This window comes from Urocitellus parryii, chromosome 3 (genome assembly GCF_045843805.1).
Source record: "Urocitellus parryii isolate mUroPar1 chromosome 3, mUroPar1.hap1, whole genome shotgun sequence".
NCBI lineage: Eukaryota > Metazoa > Chordata > Mammalia > Rodentia > Sciuridae > Urocitellus > Urocitellus parryii.
Window position 1 is genome coordinate 139,729,648 of NC_135533.1, and position 18,371 is coordinate 139,748,018.

The 18,371-nt window shown below is 34.3% G+C and overlaps 1 protein-coding gene across 5 annotated transcripts in view; it reads left to right on the top strand.

The window, feature by feature from the left end:
- The window catches only part of Med13l (mediator complex subunit 13L), a 304,748-nt gene that overhangs the window by 153,694 nt on the left and 132,683 nt on the right, over nt 1-18,371 (top strand). For all 5 annotated transcript variants that reach the window (XR_013343347.1, XM_077796119.1, XM_077796121.1 and 2 more), the window contains exons 3-4: nt 6,479-6,563; nt 18,015-18,098. Coding sequence is in view for 4 of the 5 variants with exons in the window: in XM_077796119.1 (XP_077652245.1) it covers nt 6,479-6,563; nt 18,015-18,098 (169 nt within the window). In the remaining variant the exon portion in view is untranslated. The remainder of the gene's footprint in view (nt 1-6,478; nt 6,564-18,014; nt 18,099-18,371) is intronic.

Genomic DNA, 18,371 nt, shown 5'->3' on the forward strand with positions numbered 1-18,371 from the left:
TCAACTCAACCTTCAGCCATTCTCCCTAGACTTGGGGGGTGTTGATGGAGGGAGTAGGAACAAAAGTTCCAACCCTCTAAACATTTATGGTTGGTTCCCTAGGCAACCAGACCATGCTGAGGGAGGCCCTCCAGTCATCAGTCATTTCATAGTCATTAATTTTAGACATTAGTATAAAAGATAGTGTTATCATTCTGTAGATTCCAGGGATTTTAGGAACTATATGTCAAGAAATGAGACAAAGACCAAATAATCATTTCACAATATCACAGAGGGATATTGTTGGGCTATGACTAGTTAATTTCATAAAATGTTGCCAAAGTCAACTTTTCCAAAGTGGCTGCTGTTTCTGCATTTTCAACAGCAGTACATGACAGTACCAGTTTGTTTTAGTCAGCTTTGCATCACTGTGACCAAAAGACCTGACAGGAACAGTTTAGAGAAGGAATGGTTTATTTTGGCTCATAGTTACAGAGGTTCAGTCCAAGGTCATCTGACACCATAGCTCTGAGCCCTCAGTGACACCTCATATCTAAATCATACATAATTACTCTAACTCTGTATGCTCACCAGCACTGAGTAATGTCATTTTTTTCTGTTAAGCCATTCTAGTGTAGATATCTCATTGTGATTTTAATTTTCATTTCATTAAAGGGATTAATGACCCTTTGAGCATCCTTTTTATTAATTGTTTGCCATTCAGTATTTTTCCATTGAAGTATCTGTTTAATTTTTTTCCCATTTAGAAATTGGGTCTCTTCCCCACTTAGTGTTAAGTTTTGAGATTTATTCCCTCCTCCCTTCCTTCCTCCCTTCCCCTCTTTCCTCCCTCCCTTCCCCTCTTTCCTCCCTCCCTTCCCCTCTTTCCTCCCTCCCTTCCCCTCTTTCCTCCCTCCCTTCCCCTCTTTCCTCCCTCTCCTCCTTCTCTCTCTCTCCCTCTTTCTTCCTTCCTCCTTCCCTTCCTTCCTTCCTTTCTAAAACAACATATTCTGAATATAAATCCTTATTGGATAATATGACTTGTCAAAATCTGTGATTTGATCCCATTGGTAGATCTTTCCAATAGCTTCACCCAATTTTTCCATATGATCCGAAGAGCTGAAGTTTTTCATAATGATTAAACTCAATTTATCTTTTTTTTTAAATTTTTATTTAATGGATCATGCTGTTTTTGGTACTGGGGATTTAACCTAGGGTTGCTTAACCACTGAGTCACATCCCCAGCCCTTTTTATTTTCTATTTTGAGACAGGATCCCCTTATGTTGTTTAGGGGTTTGCTGGTTTGCTAAGTTTCTGAGGCTGGTCTTGAACTTAGGATACTTCTGCCTCAGCCTCCCAAGTTGCTGGTATTACAGGGGTGTGCCACCGTGCCTCACTTGAAATACGCTTTTTCTGACTAAACCTAAGATTTCAAAACTTTTCTCCTATGCTTCATTTTAGAGGTTTTAGTTTTAGGCTTTGCATCCCTATTGATACATTTTGAATTAATTTACTCTATATAGTTTGAAGTTTTGTTTTATTTTGATTTTGACACAGTAATATGCATTCCTTCTAGCACCATTTGTTGAGAAGGCAACATGGCTCTTTTGGTGGGGGTGGGGGATCATATGTTTGTCAGTCCATGCCTGGACTCTTCTGCTGTGTTGAACTTATGTCCTGCACGTCTGTCCTTTCTCTACTACCACTCTGTCTTGTCTGTTCCAGCTTCACAGTAAGTCTGGAAATCAGGTGGTAGGAGTCCTCCAAATGCATTTTTCTTCATTGCTTTCATTTTTTGAGTTCTTTTTCATATAAATGTGTAACTCAACTACTCTATTCCTGTAAAACATCCTGCAGGGATTTTGATTGAAACTGAGTTGACTATATAGATTGGTTTGGGAAGAATCATCATCTTAACAATATAGATTTTTCCAGTTCATGATCAATTTAATTATTAATCATTAATGTGTTTTTAAAAATTTCTTTTGTCAGTGTTACAGTTTCTAGCCTATAAATTTTACACATAATTTATAAGATTCATACCCAAGTATTTCATGCTACTGTAAATGATACTTCCACAGAATTTCAGTTTCCAACTATATGGTATTTAATAATAAACATTCCAGTATATAGAAATATATATAGTACATTCCAGTATATAGAAATATGATGGGTTTTTTTTTGCCTTTTATTTTGTGATTTAGCTCAATATCTTTAGTTCTAGTTGATTTTTTTGTTTGGTTGGTTCTTTAGGAATATCTGATGAACAGCTGTATCTTGTGAAATAGGGCAGCAGTTTTATTTCTTCCATTCCAATTTGTATGCCTGGTGTTTCTTTCTTTTCCTGTTATTGTACTGAATGAGACCTCAATTGAATATGAGGATTTCCCAACAGGATTGGTGAGAACAGACATCCTTGCCTTAATTATGTCTTTTGCCATTAAGTATGATGTTAGTTGTAGGATCTTTGGTGATGACATTTTAAGGATTCTTTTTAGAAGAAAAAATTCTAAGATATTTCAAAATTATTGAAATCAGGATAAAATCATTTATATATGGGAAATTGTGTTGGCTGTTCAGAAATTGGGATAAAGTTGGCATTGCCTTTGCATGCTCAAATTTTTTTAGTGTTCTACGTTGCAGTGCTGGACAGGGGTAACACCTCAACATTTCATTTAACAAAGTCTTGAGGACCATTTGAGGGCAAAATAAAGAGTATGGCTACTATCTGAGAACTTTTTTTTGGTGGGGAGGATATCCTCTGATAAGTTTAAGGTATAGCACCAGCATAACACTTGCAAAATGAGCGGAGGCTAGCTGGCTCACTGCCTTTACCCCTGCTACTGAGGAAACGGAGGCAAGAGGATCTTAGGTTCGGGACTAGCTTGGATAACTTAGAGAATTGTAAAATAAAAAAGGTTGGGGGTGTAGTTCAGTATCACAAGGCAGCCAGCACCTCACCAGGGTAATTCTTCCTGCATAGGAGGGGATAAGCCACCCGAGAAAAATTAAATTCTGAAGTAATTAGTGAAGAAATAAGAGACAAAATCAGAATTAGTTTTAAGGGAGCATCTGATTGGTTCTTCCAATCCTGGTAGGAACTGGAACAGAACAGTTAAAAAATGGCTCTGGTCTATTATTTATTTATTTATTTTTGGCGGGGGGAGGGGTACATCAAAGGCAGGGATAAGGTTTCAGGGGTGGAGTCTTGCTTCATGATGTCTTGCAGTCAACAGATTGATGGGCATCTTGGGAAACCACACCCATCTCTGGGTTTCTGTTTGGCTAGGTGGCTGCAGCAGGTCACCCCATCTCCAGTGCTGTGAGGGACCTTTTTGGCAGAGCTGAATAGAAACTCACATGTATCTGGGTGGTCTTAACCAGGATTGCCGCTGGAAGTTCCCAGATTCCATATTTTCCTATTCACTGGCTTTGGTGCCAGTTTGGTTCAAACATAGTCCACAGATGGCTCTCTACTGTTCAGTGTTAAAATAGTATGCTTGAGGCTTTGGCTTTGATCATCAGATTTGCAAAAGGCCTAAAACAAACAAACTTATAAAATGTTAAATATCATGAAGAAATAATTAGATGCAAATACAATATATCCTATAAGCTTGGTTTCTTTAACCAGCCTATGAAACCATTTTTCTTTCTTTTCATGGAGATGTACTGTTCCATATTAAAGGAGACTTAAAATACAATTGGTAGACTTTGTTCAGATTCTGATTTGCTGCATATCAAAGTATGTAGGAGTGGAATTTGCTTAAAGAATAGTCATGAGTGACATGACATTTTGGTCAACACATTGGTCCTATAAGATTATAATGGCCGTAAAAATTTCTGTTGCTTAGTGAGTGACATAATAGTCAGCGTAGCGCCATGCAGTGCCTTATGTGTAGTGATGGTGATGTAAACAAACCTGCTGTCTTGCCAATTGTATAGAAGCATACATTTATTATCATGATTGAGTGTTACATAATACTCAATCATGATAATAAATGTAATGCTCAATCATGATAATAAATGACTGTGTTACTGGTTTTCTATATAGGTTGAACATTGCTTATCTGAAAGACCAGATGTGTTTCAGATTTCACTGCTTTTCAGATTTTGGAACATTTGTATAGACTTTACCCTGTGAGCATCACTCATGGAAATCTGAAATGCACCAATGTTTTAAACTTTTTGAGTGTTGAGAGTTTCTAATTATAGAGCATTTTAGATTTTTGAGCTAGGGATGCTCAGACTGCACTAAGTTTTGTAATTTTAGAGTGCACTCCTATTTATTTAAAAATAAAATTTATTGTAAAATGCGGTGCCATGGTACACTGGTAGTCGCCACATTCATCTTCTGTTTACTGTGCCTTTTGATTGCATCAAGGGCCACGTGAAGTGACTGACCATACCATTTTGTTTGTAAGCATAATCTATGATGTTCTCACAATGACAAAATCCCTCTAATGATGTATTTCTCAGAAAGTTTCCTATTGTTAACTTATACATGACTATATCAAGACAAAAAGGGAAAGAAAACAAAGTAGAATATTTGAAGCAGATAACATAATGTTGATAACCTTTGGTTAGAAATATTTTGAACTTGTTACTCTATTTTTAAGTATGTTTGAAGGTTATAAATATAAAAAGTTTTTTTAATATTTTTTAGTTATTGGACACAATACCTTTATTTTTTAAAAAAATTTATTTATATGTGGTGCTGAAGATTGACCCAGGGCCTTGCACATGCTAGGCAAGTGTTCTACTCCTGAGCCACAATCCCAGCCCTTATAAAAAGTTTTAAAAAGGTTTGCCAATTGGTATCACAAACCGGGACGACAATCCTGCAAATAAGAGCAGGAAACATTTTTCACAAATGCTATACCAACACCATTTATGGTACAATGGACTATTTTTAGAAAAACACTGATGTCAGTAATTGATTTGAAGAGTGATTTAGAAGAGTTGGACTTAAGACTATTAAGTGTTAGGAATTTTCAATTAATTTATTTTGCTAATATCTGTTTATGTGCACAATAATGATAAATAATGAACACATCTCAATTAGTCTTAAGGAGCTCTTATAAAAATTGTGTGATAGAGATATTTATTTGCTACCTTCCCTTTCTCTCGGTGATTTATAAAATAATAGTTAAAAGCTGATGGTACCCTTAGAGCCAGTGAAACATATTAATAATGAAAAGCAATTAAAAATGGGGTATTCTTTTTACTGTGAATGTGAGTTCTCTTTCCAACCCTGGAAAGTTCCTCTAGAAGGGGAATGTGGGAGAATAGGGATTTCACGATACCTTTGACTGTCCCTTGCTAGCAGGAATGCTTGTCTATTTACTATACATTTTTCCCCCATTTTTAAAAAAAGCTACAAATAACAAAGAGTTTGACAAAGCTGGATTTGGGAATCTTCAATAAGTCAATATCAGCCACATAGAATTTTTTAATTTTAAATTCACATACCAAGGAAAAGTATTGGACTAGTTTTAAAATTAAAAAAAAAAGTCTTACACATAAAAGGCATGAATGTAAATACATTTTTAAAAAATGCTATGTGTTTAGAAAATGTGGGGATATCTGTTGGTATGGCAGAAAGCATTAAAATGCACTGTGGATTCAATGTATGTTTTGATTCTCTGATCAGAATTTTCTCAAGGGAATAATTTTGTTAAGATAAAAATAAAAGGGCAAAGAAACTTTCTTTTGCAAATGTTTCCATCTTAACAATTTTTTGGTGACTTGAACTAATGTAATTTAAAAAGGAAATTATAGTTTCTGAGGGCATTTTCTGTCTGTTTATATACTTAGGAAAGAATTTTAAGAATACATGGGACATTGTTTGTCTTGAAATTTTTTGGTATTATTTGTGGCTCAATATTCTAACATTTCAAAGCCAAATATGATATTTCCCAAAATGTAAAATATTAACAAAATTATGGATTTAGAAAGTAAATTTGATGTTATTTGGAAGGTTTAGTTTAATTCCTGACAGTCTCCCTAAAATCATACCTTTAAAATCCTATCCAGAAATTATCTACCTTAAAGAAATTTATGTAATTCTGACACTATAAGAAATTATTTCTTCTTTATTTATTCTTTGAAAATATGTATTATAATCTTGGTATGAATTTGTGGCATTCTTGTTATCTTGTAAGAGAACATTAATAAATTAGTCTTTGTGGCACTATTTGGTGGAAAGTTAATTTCAGAATTTCAAGTTAATTTTAAACTATTTGGAAGCAGGTTGGAAAGACCTTTATGGAAGGAGAATTGCATCATGCTTCATGTTTCAAAGACTTTAATAAAAAAAATTGTATTTAAGTATTATATTATTTTGAGAAGTATTTGACTTTCTTTCTCTGTTCCAGTGTAAGATTAAGTCACTTACAGTAACTCATTAACTTTGCTCTAAAAAAGGTTTTAAAAGTTTCTTTATTTTATTTGGATGTCCTTTTTACTGTTTTTTCCCCCCCTTCTCTTTTTGTTTTTCAGTTGTGGAAGAAGGACTCTGGGAAAATGGCCTTTCCTATGAATGTAGGACGCTGCTCTTCAAAGCGATCCACAATCTCTTAGAAAGGTAAGAAAGGGAACAGGATGACAGTTGTTTTGAAGCATTCAAGTATATTGCTAAATCTCAGGATTTTTATATACAGTGATTTTATTATTAGTGTAAAAATTAAAATATGCCTGGCTGGGCTTGGTGTCATGTTATCTATAATCCCAGCTTCTTGGGAGGCTGAGGTAGGAGAATCACAAGTTTGAGGCCAGCATGGGCAACTTAGAAAGGCCCTGTCTCAAAACAAAAATGAAAAAGGATTGGAGATATAGCTTAATACCTAATACTAAATTTTAAAAAGAAAAGGGAAAAAAAGAAGGAAGGGAATATTTCAGGAATAGTACATAGAAATAACTCCTATGACTTCTTTCTCCTCCATATTGTTTCTTGTTTTTTGTTTTTAAAATGAACCATGAACCACGAGTAGCCTCAACATCATTATTCTTTTCTCCCTTGAGTATTTAGGTGTATATTTCTTAAGGATAAGGATTTCCTTTCACATAAGCACAGTATAATTATGAAAGGAGATTTAACATTGATTAAATGTCATTATTTAATCTGTAGCTTAATTCAGATGTTGTCAGTTGTCCCAGTTATGTCCTTACAGCTTAGCTCCTTGAGACTCACCCCATGATAATGCATCATTTAGGTTTCATGTCTCTAAAACAGAAGTTTGTCTTTCTTTTTTTGATACTAGCATATGTTGGCTCCTCAATTGAAGATAGATTTCTCATGATAGATTCAGCTTATGCTTTTTAGTAGGAATGCCATAGAAGTGGTTGTGAGTTCTATGTACTGTGTCATGGCAGGAGGCATATAATGTGATTAATGATGTTATCATTTTTGATCACTTCATTGAAGTGATGTTGTATCAGATTTCTTCACAGATAATGTTTTGTTAACTATGATCTTTCTCTGTTATGTCTTTCCTTTGTGTAATTTTTGGCCAGATACAATGAGAGTGTGTAATTACCCTCTTTGTCATCAAAATGTGACCTGTATGCTGAGCATGGTGGCACACATATGTTATCCCAGCTAATTGGGAGGCTGAGGCAATAGTAGGACCATAAGTTTAAGGCAAGTCTGGACAACTTAGAGAGACCCTGTCTCAAAATTTAAACAAAAAGGGGTGGGGAGAGGAGATTGAGTAGGCACCCACGTGTAAGGCTATGTATTCAACCCCCAGTACTGCAAAACCAAACCAAACCAAACCAAACCAAACCAAACCAAACCAAAACATAACAACAACCACAAACAAAACCCAAATCTACTTGTTTTAGTCTCTATTTGTAGACCTGACCTAAATTGATAATTACCAGTAAGGCACTAATGTTAAATGCCACCATTATTTCTGTTTTTCTTAGTTGGCAGTGTCTTAAGGGAGAGTTTTTGTGTTCTTCCATTCTGTTTTCTCTCTCTGAATATTGTATAAATTTGGGTTCATGGACTGCTATTTTATTCAATGGATTATCATTCATTACTACCATCATTTATTTTGATACTTTCAGATTTGGCTGGGGAAACCCCCTTTGATATATTCTTGTTATTGTTTGAACACCTCCTTACTTGAAACATTCCCTCCCCCTCCCCCCCTCCCTCCCTCCCCCCCCTCCCTCCCTCCCTCCCTTCCTCCCTTCCTTCCTTCTTTCCTCTTTCTTTCTTTTTCTGGGGATTGAACCCAGGGCCTTGTGCATGCAAGGCAAGCACTTACCAACTGAACTATATACCCTGCCTCTTACTTGAAACATTTTCACTTCTCTTCCTGAATCTATGGATAGGATAGTACTTGTAGGTCACCAAAGCTGAAAGGATAGTCTACTACTAGAGTTTCATAGCCAAACTGTTAGCTAAGATGATATCATTTCAGTATCACTGTTTCAGATATTTTAACTGTAGAACATCCCTTCCCTCCAAATTTCTTGATTTTTTTTTTCATTCCGAATTAGTTTTGGTCCCAGTCCTGTAATTTGGAGTAGACGTAGAGATTATCTGTTGCTAAAGTGTTGTATACTCATAGAAGTGTTGATTTTGTTTAAGTATTGAGTACTCTTAAATATTCTGAATTTTTTCAGTTCTCTTCCCCTACTGCAAAATACAACAGAACAAAATTACATACAGATTTCCTTGAGGAAAATGTGGAAAATTTGTTGTTTCTGTAATGCTGTGTTAGGATGAGGCTTTTCTGTTTTTGTTTTTTAAAGTGGTTTAGTAATTAATGTACGTTTAAGCACATTTTTTAAATATAGAATTTCTAAGGAATGTGGAACAAAGTATATAGTTTTTAATATTGTAGTGTGCCATTTTTTTAATATGATGGTTTATTCCTTTCAAAAAATATTAATGAATTTGTGGTTGAATTTTTAGTCTTGTAGTTTGAATGGTAGCTAATTCTTTTTCTTTGTTGAGAGAAAATTAGAAGAGCCCAAAAGCTGAGAAGGGAAAGAAATGAGCATAATTCATGTATTCTGGGCTCAAGAATTCAGAATTTATGATGAAAACTAAAATCCAGGTCAAGTTAAATTATTATTTTTGAGAAAATTAATTGTGATACACAGTAAAATTTGGGAAAGATCTAAAGATGTTTGGGTTAGAAATTGGTTTGATTTTAGGATGTTTTACTTAGACAGTTACCCTGACCTCAGTAAGTCTTGTTAAAATCCTGTAAAGTATGGGTCACTATAGAGTTTTTGTGAATGTATATAATATATCCAACATGTGCATGACATGTTGTAAATGTCAATAATTTTTAATTTTTCCCATAAATTTATTTTGCGTAATTCAGTTTGTATTCATTAATTAAAATAGTCCCAGAATGGTTTATTTGAATTCTATTTGAATTATAAGAGTTAATTTTGAGACAAATGAAATTAGCTTTTCTTTTAGAAAACAATTAATAATCAAGCTTCCCTACAAGTTTATATGCATAATCTGGGATTCTTTTGAAAAATTTTGCTAATCCTTTTGTCCTGTAAAATGATATTCTTCTCTTCATTTAATTTAAATGATGTATTTAGTTTATGAATGAAAGTTACCCCATTCATGAAGCTGGAAAGCATTTTAAATGGTTGTTGTCAGCTTTCTTTATTCATTGTCAACAGAAACTGGAAAGTTTAATATATACTTGCCCTTTTTATTTTTCTTGAGTTTAGAACATTTGCTATAACGTCCTCACCTGTTTACAACCTAAATTAACACAGGTATAGTTTGCTACCCTTTTCTTGGAAATTTTCTATTATGCCTAAGTACTATTCAGGTAATGTTGACTTGTTTCTCCATGTGGACGTTGTGAGGTTCTGGCATGGAAAAGCAGAATTGAGGTTATTGAACAGATCATCCAGGGCAGCATCACTTGCAGAAGTGTGTGCTTCTGCAACAATTTTTTCTTCAGTTTGCACATTAACAAAGCTTGTACTGCAATTTATTTTTTTAAGTGCAAGAATATGTTTAATTAAAAGAATTTCATATATTACCCTGAGAAACTCTATAGATTACAGCTGTGGGGGAGTCATATAAATTGATCTTCTTTACATAAAAGGCTTTGATTGCTAGTGTGTACAGAATGATGTGCTTCAGTGATGGATTAAAATAATTACTCTAGAAACTTAAGGTAACAAAAACCTCTACACAGAATAAATCATTTCATTTTTTTTTTGTTACCATTGGTGCTGAGATAATACTGTATTGACACCATGTAAAATAGTTTACATTCTAAGGTACAATAATGTCACAATTTCATCTTTCATTTACTCTTTTTTCATTTCTAACTTTTCACTATTTGCCTATAATATGTTGTGGATATTTAGATCATCTAATACCCCACCCCCACCCCCCCCAAAAAAAACCAAGTTAAAAAACCCCACTGCTACTCACTCATATGATATGTCAAGAGCTTTGTAATGTTGTGAACAACCAATAAAAATTAAAAAAAGAAAAAAAAAAGAGCATTTACCATAAAGGTATCATACAGAAGACAATGTTTTTGGTGGTATGTTATATATCTGTCTGGGGCACATATTTATAGAAATCCCTTTTTTTGTTGCTTTCAGAGACAGGAGATATTCTGAATTTCAGCTCTACCACTTAACTATGTGATATGTGATATAGGCCAGTGACTTGAGCTTACCCATGTTTATTTACCTATAAAATGGTGAAAGGTTGTTTGGTTCAGTACAGTTCTCTCTCATCATAAGAGCTCAATAAATGGGTAGCTGCTATTATAGCTAATAGAAGTACAGTGAAATATCAACTCTTTGCAGAGTTGGAGACAACATTTAAAAGTTAGTCTATTCAACCAACCAATTCTGGGATTGCATTCTGTAATATCCTTTTTACTTGATCATTCCTTCTTTGAACACTTCTGGTTATGTGAACACAGCTTTACATCTTCAGGGAGTGCTCAGGGTTAGAAAGTCCTTTTTTTATACTGAGTAGAAATCTGTCTTCCTACAACTTTTGTTTCTTTATCTTAGTATTCTCTTTTGGAGCCATATATAACTCATGCAGTCCAACTTCTCTGTGGTTACCTGTTTGATAGCAAACTTGAGTTTTTTTCCTTTCCTTTTTTACAGTTCATAGCATATGATTTTGATTCCCCATCTCTCCTTGCCAGCCTTACACATATGCCTCCATTTGGCTCCATTTTCTCCAATATGATTGCCACTGTTCTACTTTAAAGTGTCATAAATGTTTCATAAATTATTGCTTTGGCCTTCTTCATCAGTCCAGGCTAGGTTCAGTTTTACTGCATGAACAGAAGACCTGGAAAAAGGATCCATTGATTTTAGGGTGTTTTACTTAGACAGTTATCCTGACCTCAGTAAGACTTGTTAAAATCCTGTAAAGTATGGGACTATACTTGACTATATAGTACTATTCTACATTCTCTTGCTAATGAGGCAACCACTGTCTATAGACTTGCAGAGCTCCTTGGTAGAGAGCAGAGAGCAAAGTCATATGGTCAAGCTCAATGTCAGTGAGACAGGGAGAAAAATCATATGTTTGGGAAAAAGATAAATCTGCCATACCTAAATTGAGGTAATCTGAACTCCAAATGGCTGCCAGGTATGTCACTGAAACAGATCATTCTAGAATATAATCATAGATGTATTTATATACCCCTTTCAAACCTTCAAGCTCACATTGGCTCCTTTGGTATTCTCTTAGTTAGAATTCCACAATCTGAGAGTGGTTAGATGTTCTATATTTTGTAGTCTTGGATTACCATGCCATTTTCTGGTTCTTTCGGGAAAGTAAGTGTGGGTGTGATTTTCTTCATGATTGATTATCTCTTTCTGGCATAATTCCTATTATAATAAAAAAAATAGATTTTACTTATACAGACTCTCTGCTCATTCAGCTCCCCCCAATCTTTCTCTTCTGCCCCTATATGCTATTAGTGTACTAGTTCAAATTATTCTTTATCAGCTTTTTAAATTCTTTAGCAGTTTTTTAATTTAGTGAAATTTTGTTTTGTATTCATAATAATTTTTTCAAGGTTGTGCTGTATTTTAAGGTTAGGTTATTAATGGAAAAGTACTTTGTGACTATAGTATGGAAAACAAAAATTTGCAATTGTTTTTCAGGAGTTTCTTCATTTGTCATTTTTAATGCCTACTACTACAGTTGATCCAAGCTTTCACGATTTATCATGTCCTTGTTACTTGTCTCATGACAATGAAGAAAACCATGGATTGATTGAAAAGCTTCTGAAAAAGCCAGAAAATGTGTGTGTTTCAAAAAACCAAATTTTTGAACATTGAACATGATTTGACTGCATGTGGTACTAATGAAAATCTTGTTTTTAAAATAGCTTTGTAGAAATACCTAAAATGTCTGGAATAATGCTGTCAAACTGGCACTGTGTGTGTTAGGATACTTTAATTTTCATTTTCTTGAAGATTTTTAGAATAAAATAAATGAGCTAATTTTTATGGAAAGAAATTTGTTTGCTCTAAAATTTAAATCAGTGCTTTGTACACAGTAGAAGATTAGGCGAGGCTTTTGAAGCTGCTGTGCTCTGTCATGTCCCTGCTTCTGCAGGGAGACTTTCATCTGGGGTACTGGACACATGTGAGACACATGTCCTCTTCTGAGTAGTCCACTGGTGCTGCCAGCATATTCACTCCATGGTAGTTTATAACACAGCTAAAAAAATTGCCTTTGTCCCAGCGCTTCTTGGTTTGCCAAGATTGGTGTTTTTAAATTTTATTTGGAAAGCACAGTAAAAACAATGGGTTGAAAATTGGAATTATAATTATGACAACAATAATGTTGTATTCATAGATTTCTAGTTCTCGGTGTATTATGGTCCTCAAAGGGCGAGCAAGTACTATTTGTGGAGATGGTAGATTAGAGATTTCAGAATAAGAAGTATATTCACAGATTAATAAGTATATGAGGGTAGGTATGTGTATGGTTGAAGGAATGGTGATATGACATGATTGAACGTCCTTGACATAATGTGATAATAGGGGCAAGAAATGAGTAATCAGCTTATTGCCATTTTATTTAAATAGCATAATATGCAGTTTTTTTTTAACAGCAGAAGGAAAATGAGTCTTTAGAACTAAGAAGAAAGTGCAAAAATTATAGATACACATGATTGGAAACACAGATCTAGTTGTAAATGTCTAGAAAGAAATCTCAATGTAAGCAATCATTATACTTAATATTTTTAGAGCAGGGCATGGATTAAAACTCAAAAATAATGAAGTTTTGTTGTTGGAGAATGGGATTAGATACTTAAATTTTGAAACTAGATAAGAGAGATACAGCTCTTTGGGACTGATAAGAATGGGAATTTGAGGTGAGGCTAGGTCTGTAAAAGAGCTTACCCTTACAGGGATGTTAGGAGGGGAGCAATTGAGGCTGTGTGGCTGCAATAGCTGGTATCTACTAGGGCAGAGTGGAAGCCCAGGGTAATGAAGATCTGGGGTTTAGTTAGAAAAACTTTCTTCTGCCCCTGGGTCATAGGAGTTAGATTTTATTCTGTTAAAATTTGGGAACATTGCTGTTTTGATGAAGGGGACTTCTTCACATGTATGTTTGATAAAAATTTGAGTAGTGAGATAATAGAGGGAATTTTGATAAGATTGGAGTGGTGCTGCTGAGGGTGTTTTGGCATACAGTTACAAAAAATTTATTGTATGTGAGCAACTCTGTAATTCGATGACGACATTAAGATGCAGTTTGGTTGAGGGTATCATAGAGAAACACTGTACTTGGATTTTCTAATCAGTGAAATTAATTATATACATGTGTGCATAATTTGCGTGGCACAGAAGCAGCCAAAGCTGGTAGTGACCTACCTCCATAATGTCCCACCTGGGAAATGGCTTGCTGAGGGGTTTAGGCTTTGGGCATGCTATAGCGCTTGTAATCTTACATCAAGTCTGCCTGTGGCTTTGGGATTGGAGATTGTGGCTTGCCAATTTTGGAGTCAGGTTGCACTTTGTAGCTAATTATTCAGAGCCATATGGCGTGACACAGAAACATTAGGTACACACACAGACACATACATGCAACCTGATTTCATTTTCATTTTTCAGCAGCTGTTTCTTTTCTTTTTGAAACAGTGATTTTTTTTGGGGGGGATGGGGGGAGGTGGCAGAAGATTGGGAATAAAAATAACTTTTTAGTATTAGGTGCTTAAAGGACTTTTTATAATCTGGCATCACATAATGATCTTATAAGAATACTGAAGCTTTACAGAATCATCATATCTTAATAGTAAAGCAGTTTTAAAAATGTGGATCACAATGACTGAGGTAACTGGACAAGCTGGGTTAACCGATATATTCTTAGCACTATTTGTGATGTTGACTTGAAATAATTTGTGGCAAATGGAGTGTGTCTGCTAGGTTAATTTGTTTGTAAAATAAAGTAGAAATTTTGATCCTCAAATATAAGAAAATATAGATTGATAAGAGTATAAAGAAGGGAACATTATATTTCTGGTGTAATTTTTAGACTTTAGAATTGTCTCCTTAAGAGATTTACTTAACTGTATTCTTCAAATGTAATTAAGGCATTTGGGCCCTTGTGCTAGTTTTCCTCAACATGATTTCTAGCTGTTGTGTGATTCCCTCTATTTTAAGTATCTTCTATGATTTTAGTTTGCAGTGTGAAATGATAGGCTATAAAGAATAAAATAGTTAGATATTTTCCTCCCTCAAAATATAGAGTGTGAGAATACGTACACACAAGAAAATTCAAATACTATGAGGCTACCCATATTAGTGGTTATAAGCAAAAAGAACAACAATATTATTTTATGAATAGGAAAATAATCTAATTTCATTTCTCAAATATTTATTGAGCATCACTGTAGAGTAGAACATAAGGTATATTATATCATAGGCATTTAAATATGAGTCATAGAAATTAATTGTTACAACTGAGTAGTGAAAGGTGATTTGTAGAGTTAAGAGGATGTGCCTGCTTGATTTGAGACAGGGCAAAGATGGTTGAAATTTAAATTAGAGGAGGAGAGAGAGAATGGCACAATAAAAGATTTCAGGCCGAAGCAGAGTAAGTAGGCATTGGTAGTAGTATTTAATATGGAAATTGTTATTCTAGAATCTACTTCATAGAGTTTTTACCTGCCCTATGAATTGAGCGTTTTGCTCTTTTGTACATTTTTTCTATGCATAGTTCTTAGTAGCTCTCATTAGTTTTTTTTTAACTGCATATCTATGACCCAAAAATGATTGAGAAAGGAGGACTTAGTACCTCAATATAGTCTTGCTATTGAGTCAGCATAGTGTCATCACTCATCCAGGTGGTAGAACTCTCCTTAATAAAGACAAGCCTCCTCTTCTCCAGGTAGTATTGACTAATCTTGGAGGGGCCAAATTTGAATATCCTCCTTCTTGCACCAATACATACAAAATAGAGTCAAAACACGCCTTTATTCAATGCAATTCTGTGTTCTCAATGTTTTTCTTTCACTGTGTTGGAAACCACTTATCACATAGATAACTGATTAGCAGTTGAAAAAATCACATAAGTCATTATTCTTCTCTTTTGGAAACAGATGGTTCAGACTAAAGGATCGGTAGTTTCCATTCTATTCTGTATATTAGTGATAATAACCTTTTGTTGACATTGCCTGACAAAGAAATATGATCTGTAGTGGGAACTCCAGGAGATACATTCACACAGAGTTACTCTCAGATAGCAGTCATTAGCCTTTTGCAATTTGCTTTTGTCCTTGAATGGTCTTGGCTGTGTGCTGCTCCCCCACATTCCAGACTCTGCTTTTTCCTAGAATAAGTCAGTGAATAGAATTTGTGGCTTTTATTACACAGAAGGGCAAGGATTTTGAAATACACTTTTATACATTGTCCTTTAGTCACAGATATCTTGTTGTTTTTTTCTTTCATATTCTATAAAGCCTTGGATTTTCTAACTATACTCTATAAATTTCACATTGTCTTTGTTACTTACTAAATAATTCTTTTGAATTTTGACCTTCAAGGCATTTATGAGAGAGTGATTTTTTTTTTAAAGATGTTATTTACTAGGTGAAGATGTGTCACTAGAAGGCTGTTTAGTGTTTGATGGGATTCCATACCTGTAACATAGCCTGTTGCTTTCATTAAAAGGTCTACCTTCAATTTAGCAGCAGCTTTTGGAGAATAAAGAAACACTTTCACATTAATTCAGTGGTAAGATATATCTGGATTTAAGAAATGAGGAAAGAATGAAGAAAATGGTAATAGTTAAATTTTTTGTTTCTGTGATCAGACATACCTGGGCTTAATGGCATTTCTCCTATTGATAATACGTGTGACCTTGGTTAGGTGTTTAGCTTTTTCACTTAATTACAAGAATTAAATGAGACACGGTGCCTGGTGATCAACATGTGTAGTTGTGATAGTAGCAGTTCTTTCAAGCGATTATTGATAGTATTATTGATGGAAGAAACCTGATATCAAACTTGGGATTTTTCACTGGAAATATTTATTTATATACAGCCTATCTAAAATAAATATGTCTTTCGGCTAGTGAATAAACTGTGGAGGCATGTTTTTAGTTTTGCTTCTTGTGTACTTTCACCTGGGGTGAAACATCATATTCACCTTGAGTGAAAGTCGGTATCTATTTAGCTGAGGATGTGTGCTGTATTTTGTATTCTAAATTTAATAAAGTCATATAATTTTTAGCATTAAAAAGTATGCTTCTTTAATTTCATAAATTAGGAAGTCAGATTAGGTTATTTTGAAAATGAATTTCTCCACTATGAATAAGAAAATTGTTATAGAAATTAGTTTTCGGAATAAAACCAGTTGAAGCCAGTGACATTTTGATTTAACAGTGTTTCATATTCATTCTGCCCAAAGGGATTTACATTGTGGCCAGTAGAAACTATTGCCATTTACTAACCCATTTAACTTGCAATGAGTAGGGTGAGGGCTTGAATTCTTTCCTTTGTCCTTGATATTGTGGAAATTACAGAGACAAAAGTGAAGTACAGAATTGCCTGAATCAATATTCAATCAATATAAAGAATTGCTATATAGCTCTTTACCCAGTAGGACAAACCTTATATAGAAGAATTATATGCAACAATTTTGACACTTTTTCTTACAAAATATATTTCATTGAATGGTATTAAGGAGACTACTGTATTTCATCAGTTCAAAAAATTTTATATTTTTTTAAATTTGGAATGCTCTTTACAATCAATGATATCTCATAATTGGCCAGATGGTAGTTATGATACAGTTTTCATTTGCCTGCACATGGGTGAACTTGGTCATAACTGTCTGTGTTGTTGTTGAAGCATTATTGGTATTTCTGTGGTTAGGGCTTAGTTTCCACTTAATGTTTCAGAAAGAATACAATTTGACATTGAAACACAACTAACATGGCATGGAAACAGAAGTTGGGAGCAGTTTAGATATGAGTAAAATGAATACTAAAGTATTTTTCTATGCCTTCTAAGGAAAATGCTTAAGTAGATGAAGCTATGTCCCCCACCTCCCCCCGAGAATCTTGCCTAAAGGATTACCTTTCAGAAGCCAACCCCAAACCAGAAAATCAAACCACACCACAACTAAAACAAAAACCCAGCATTAAAACTTGCAAGATGAGTGACCATGGCTCGGGTGAATATCTCTGAGGCATCTTAAGAAGTGCTGTATTTCTGACTTTCTTCATGACACAAGAATTGAATTCATGGCAGAAGTGTGATTCAATTTGAAGTAATTCCAAAGTGTAAGAAGTTTTGGGAATACTTCAGCCAGTTTATATTGCTTATTTTCTCCCATGGGCATAAAAATCCATGTGCAAAATCAGGGAGTTCTTTCAGTAAGTGTAATGTAAAACTTTTAAGTAACAAGAATACTTTGACAGTCTAATTGGTGATGTTTTATTTTTATTAGTGTTTTTAATCTGGGATTATGAGTTAATTGATTTGCTAATTTGTTATTGAATCCATAAAAGTAATTATTGATGAATTTATTGTAGGTGCCTAATGGATAAGAACTTCGTTAGGATTGGGAAGTGGTTTGTTCGACCCTATGAGAAGGACGAAAAGCCAGTCAACAAAAGGTGAGTCTTTTTGGAGTGCTCTTGACTTTTCACTTTCTTCTGTTTGACCGCAACTGTCTTTGGGGACAAATTGGGTGAGGAGATCAGCTTATTTATTTATTTTCTAATAATGGTTTAGATATACTTAGATTCCTGGATGAGATATTATTTTCTAATAATTGCTTAGATATACTTAGATTCCTGGATGAGACAATATTATTGTTGTTGGATATGAAAAATTGGAGTAGAAAGGTAATTGTCATTATACTCTTGTCTAAACCATTTATTTATTAC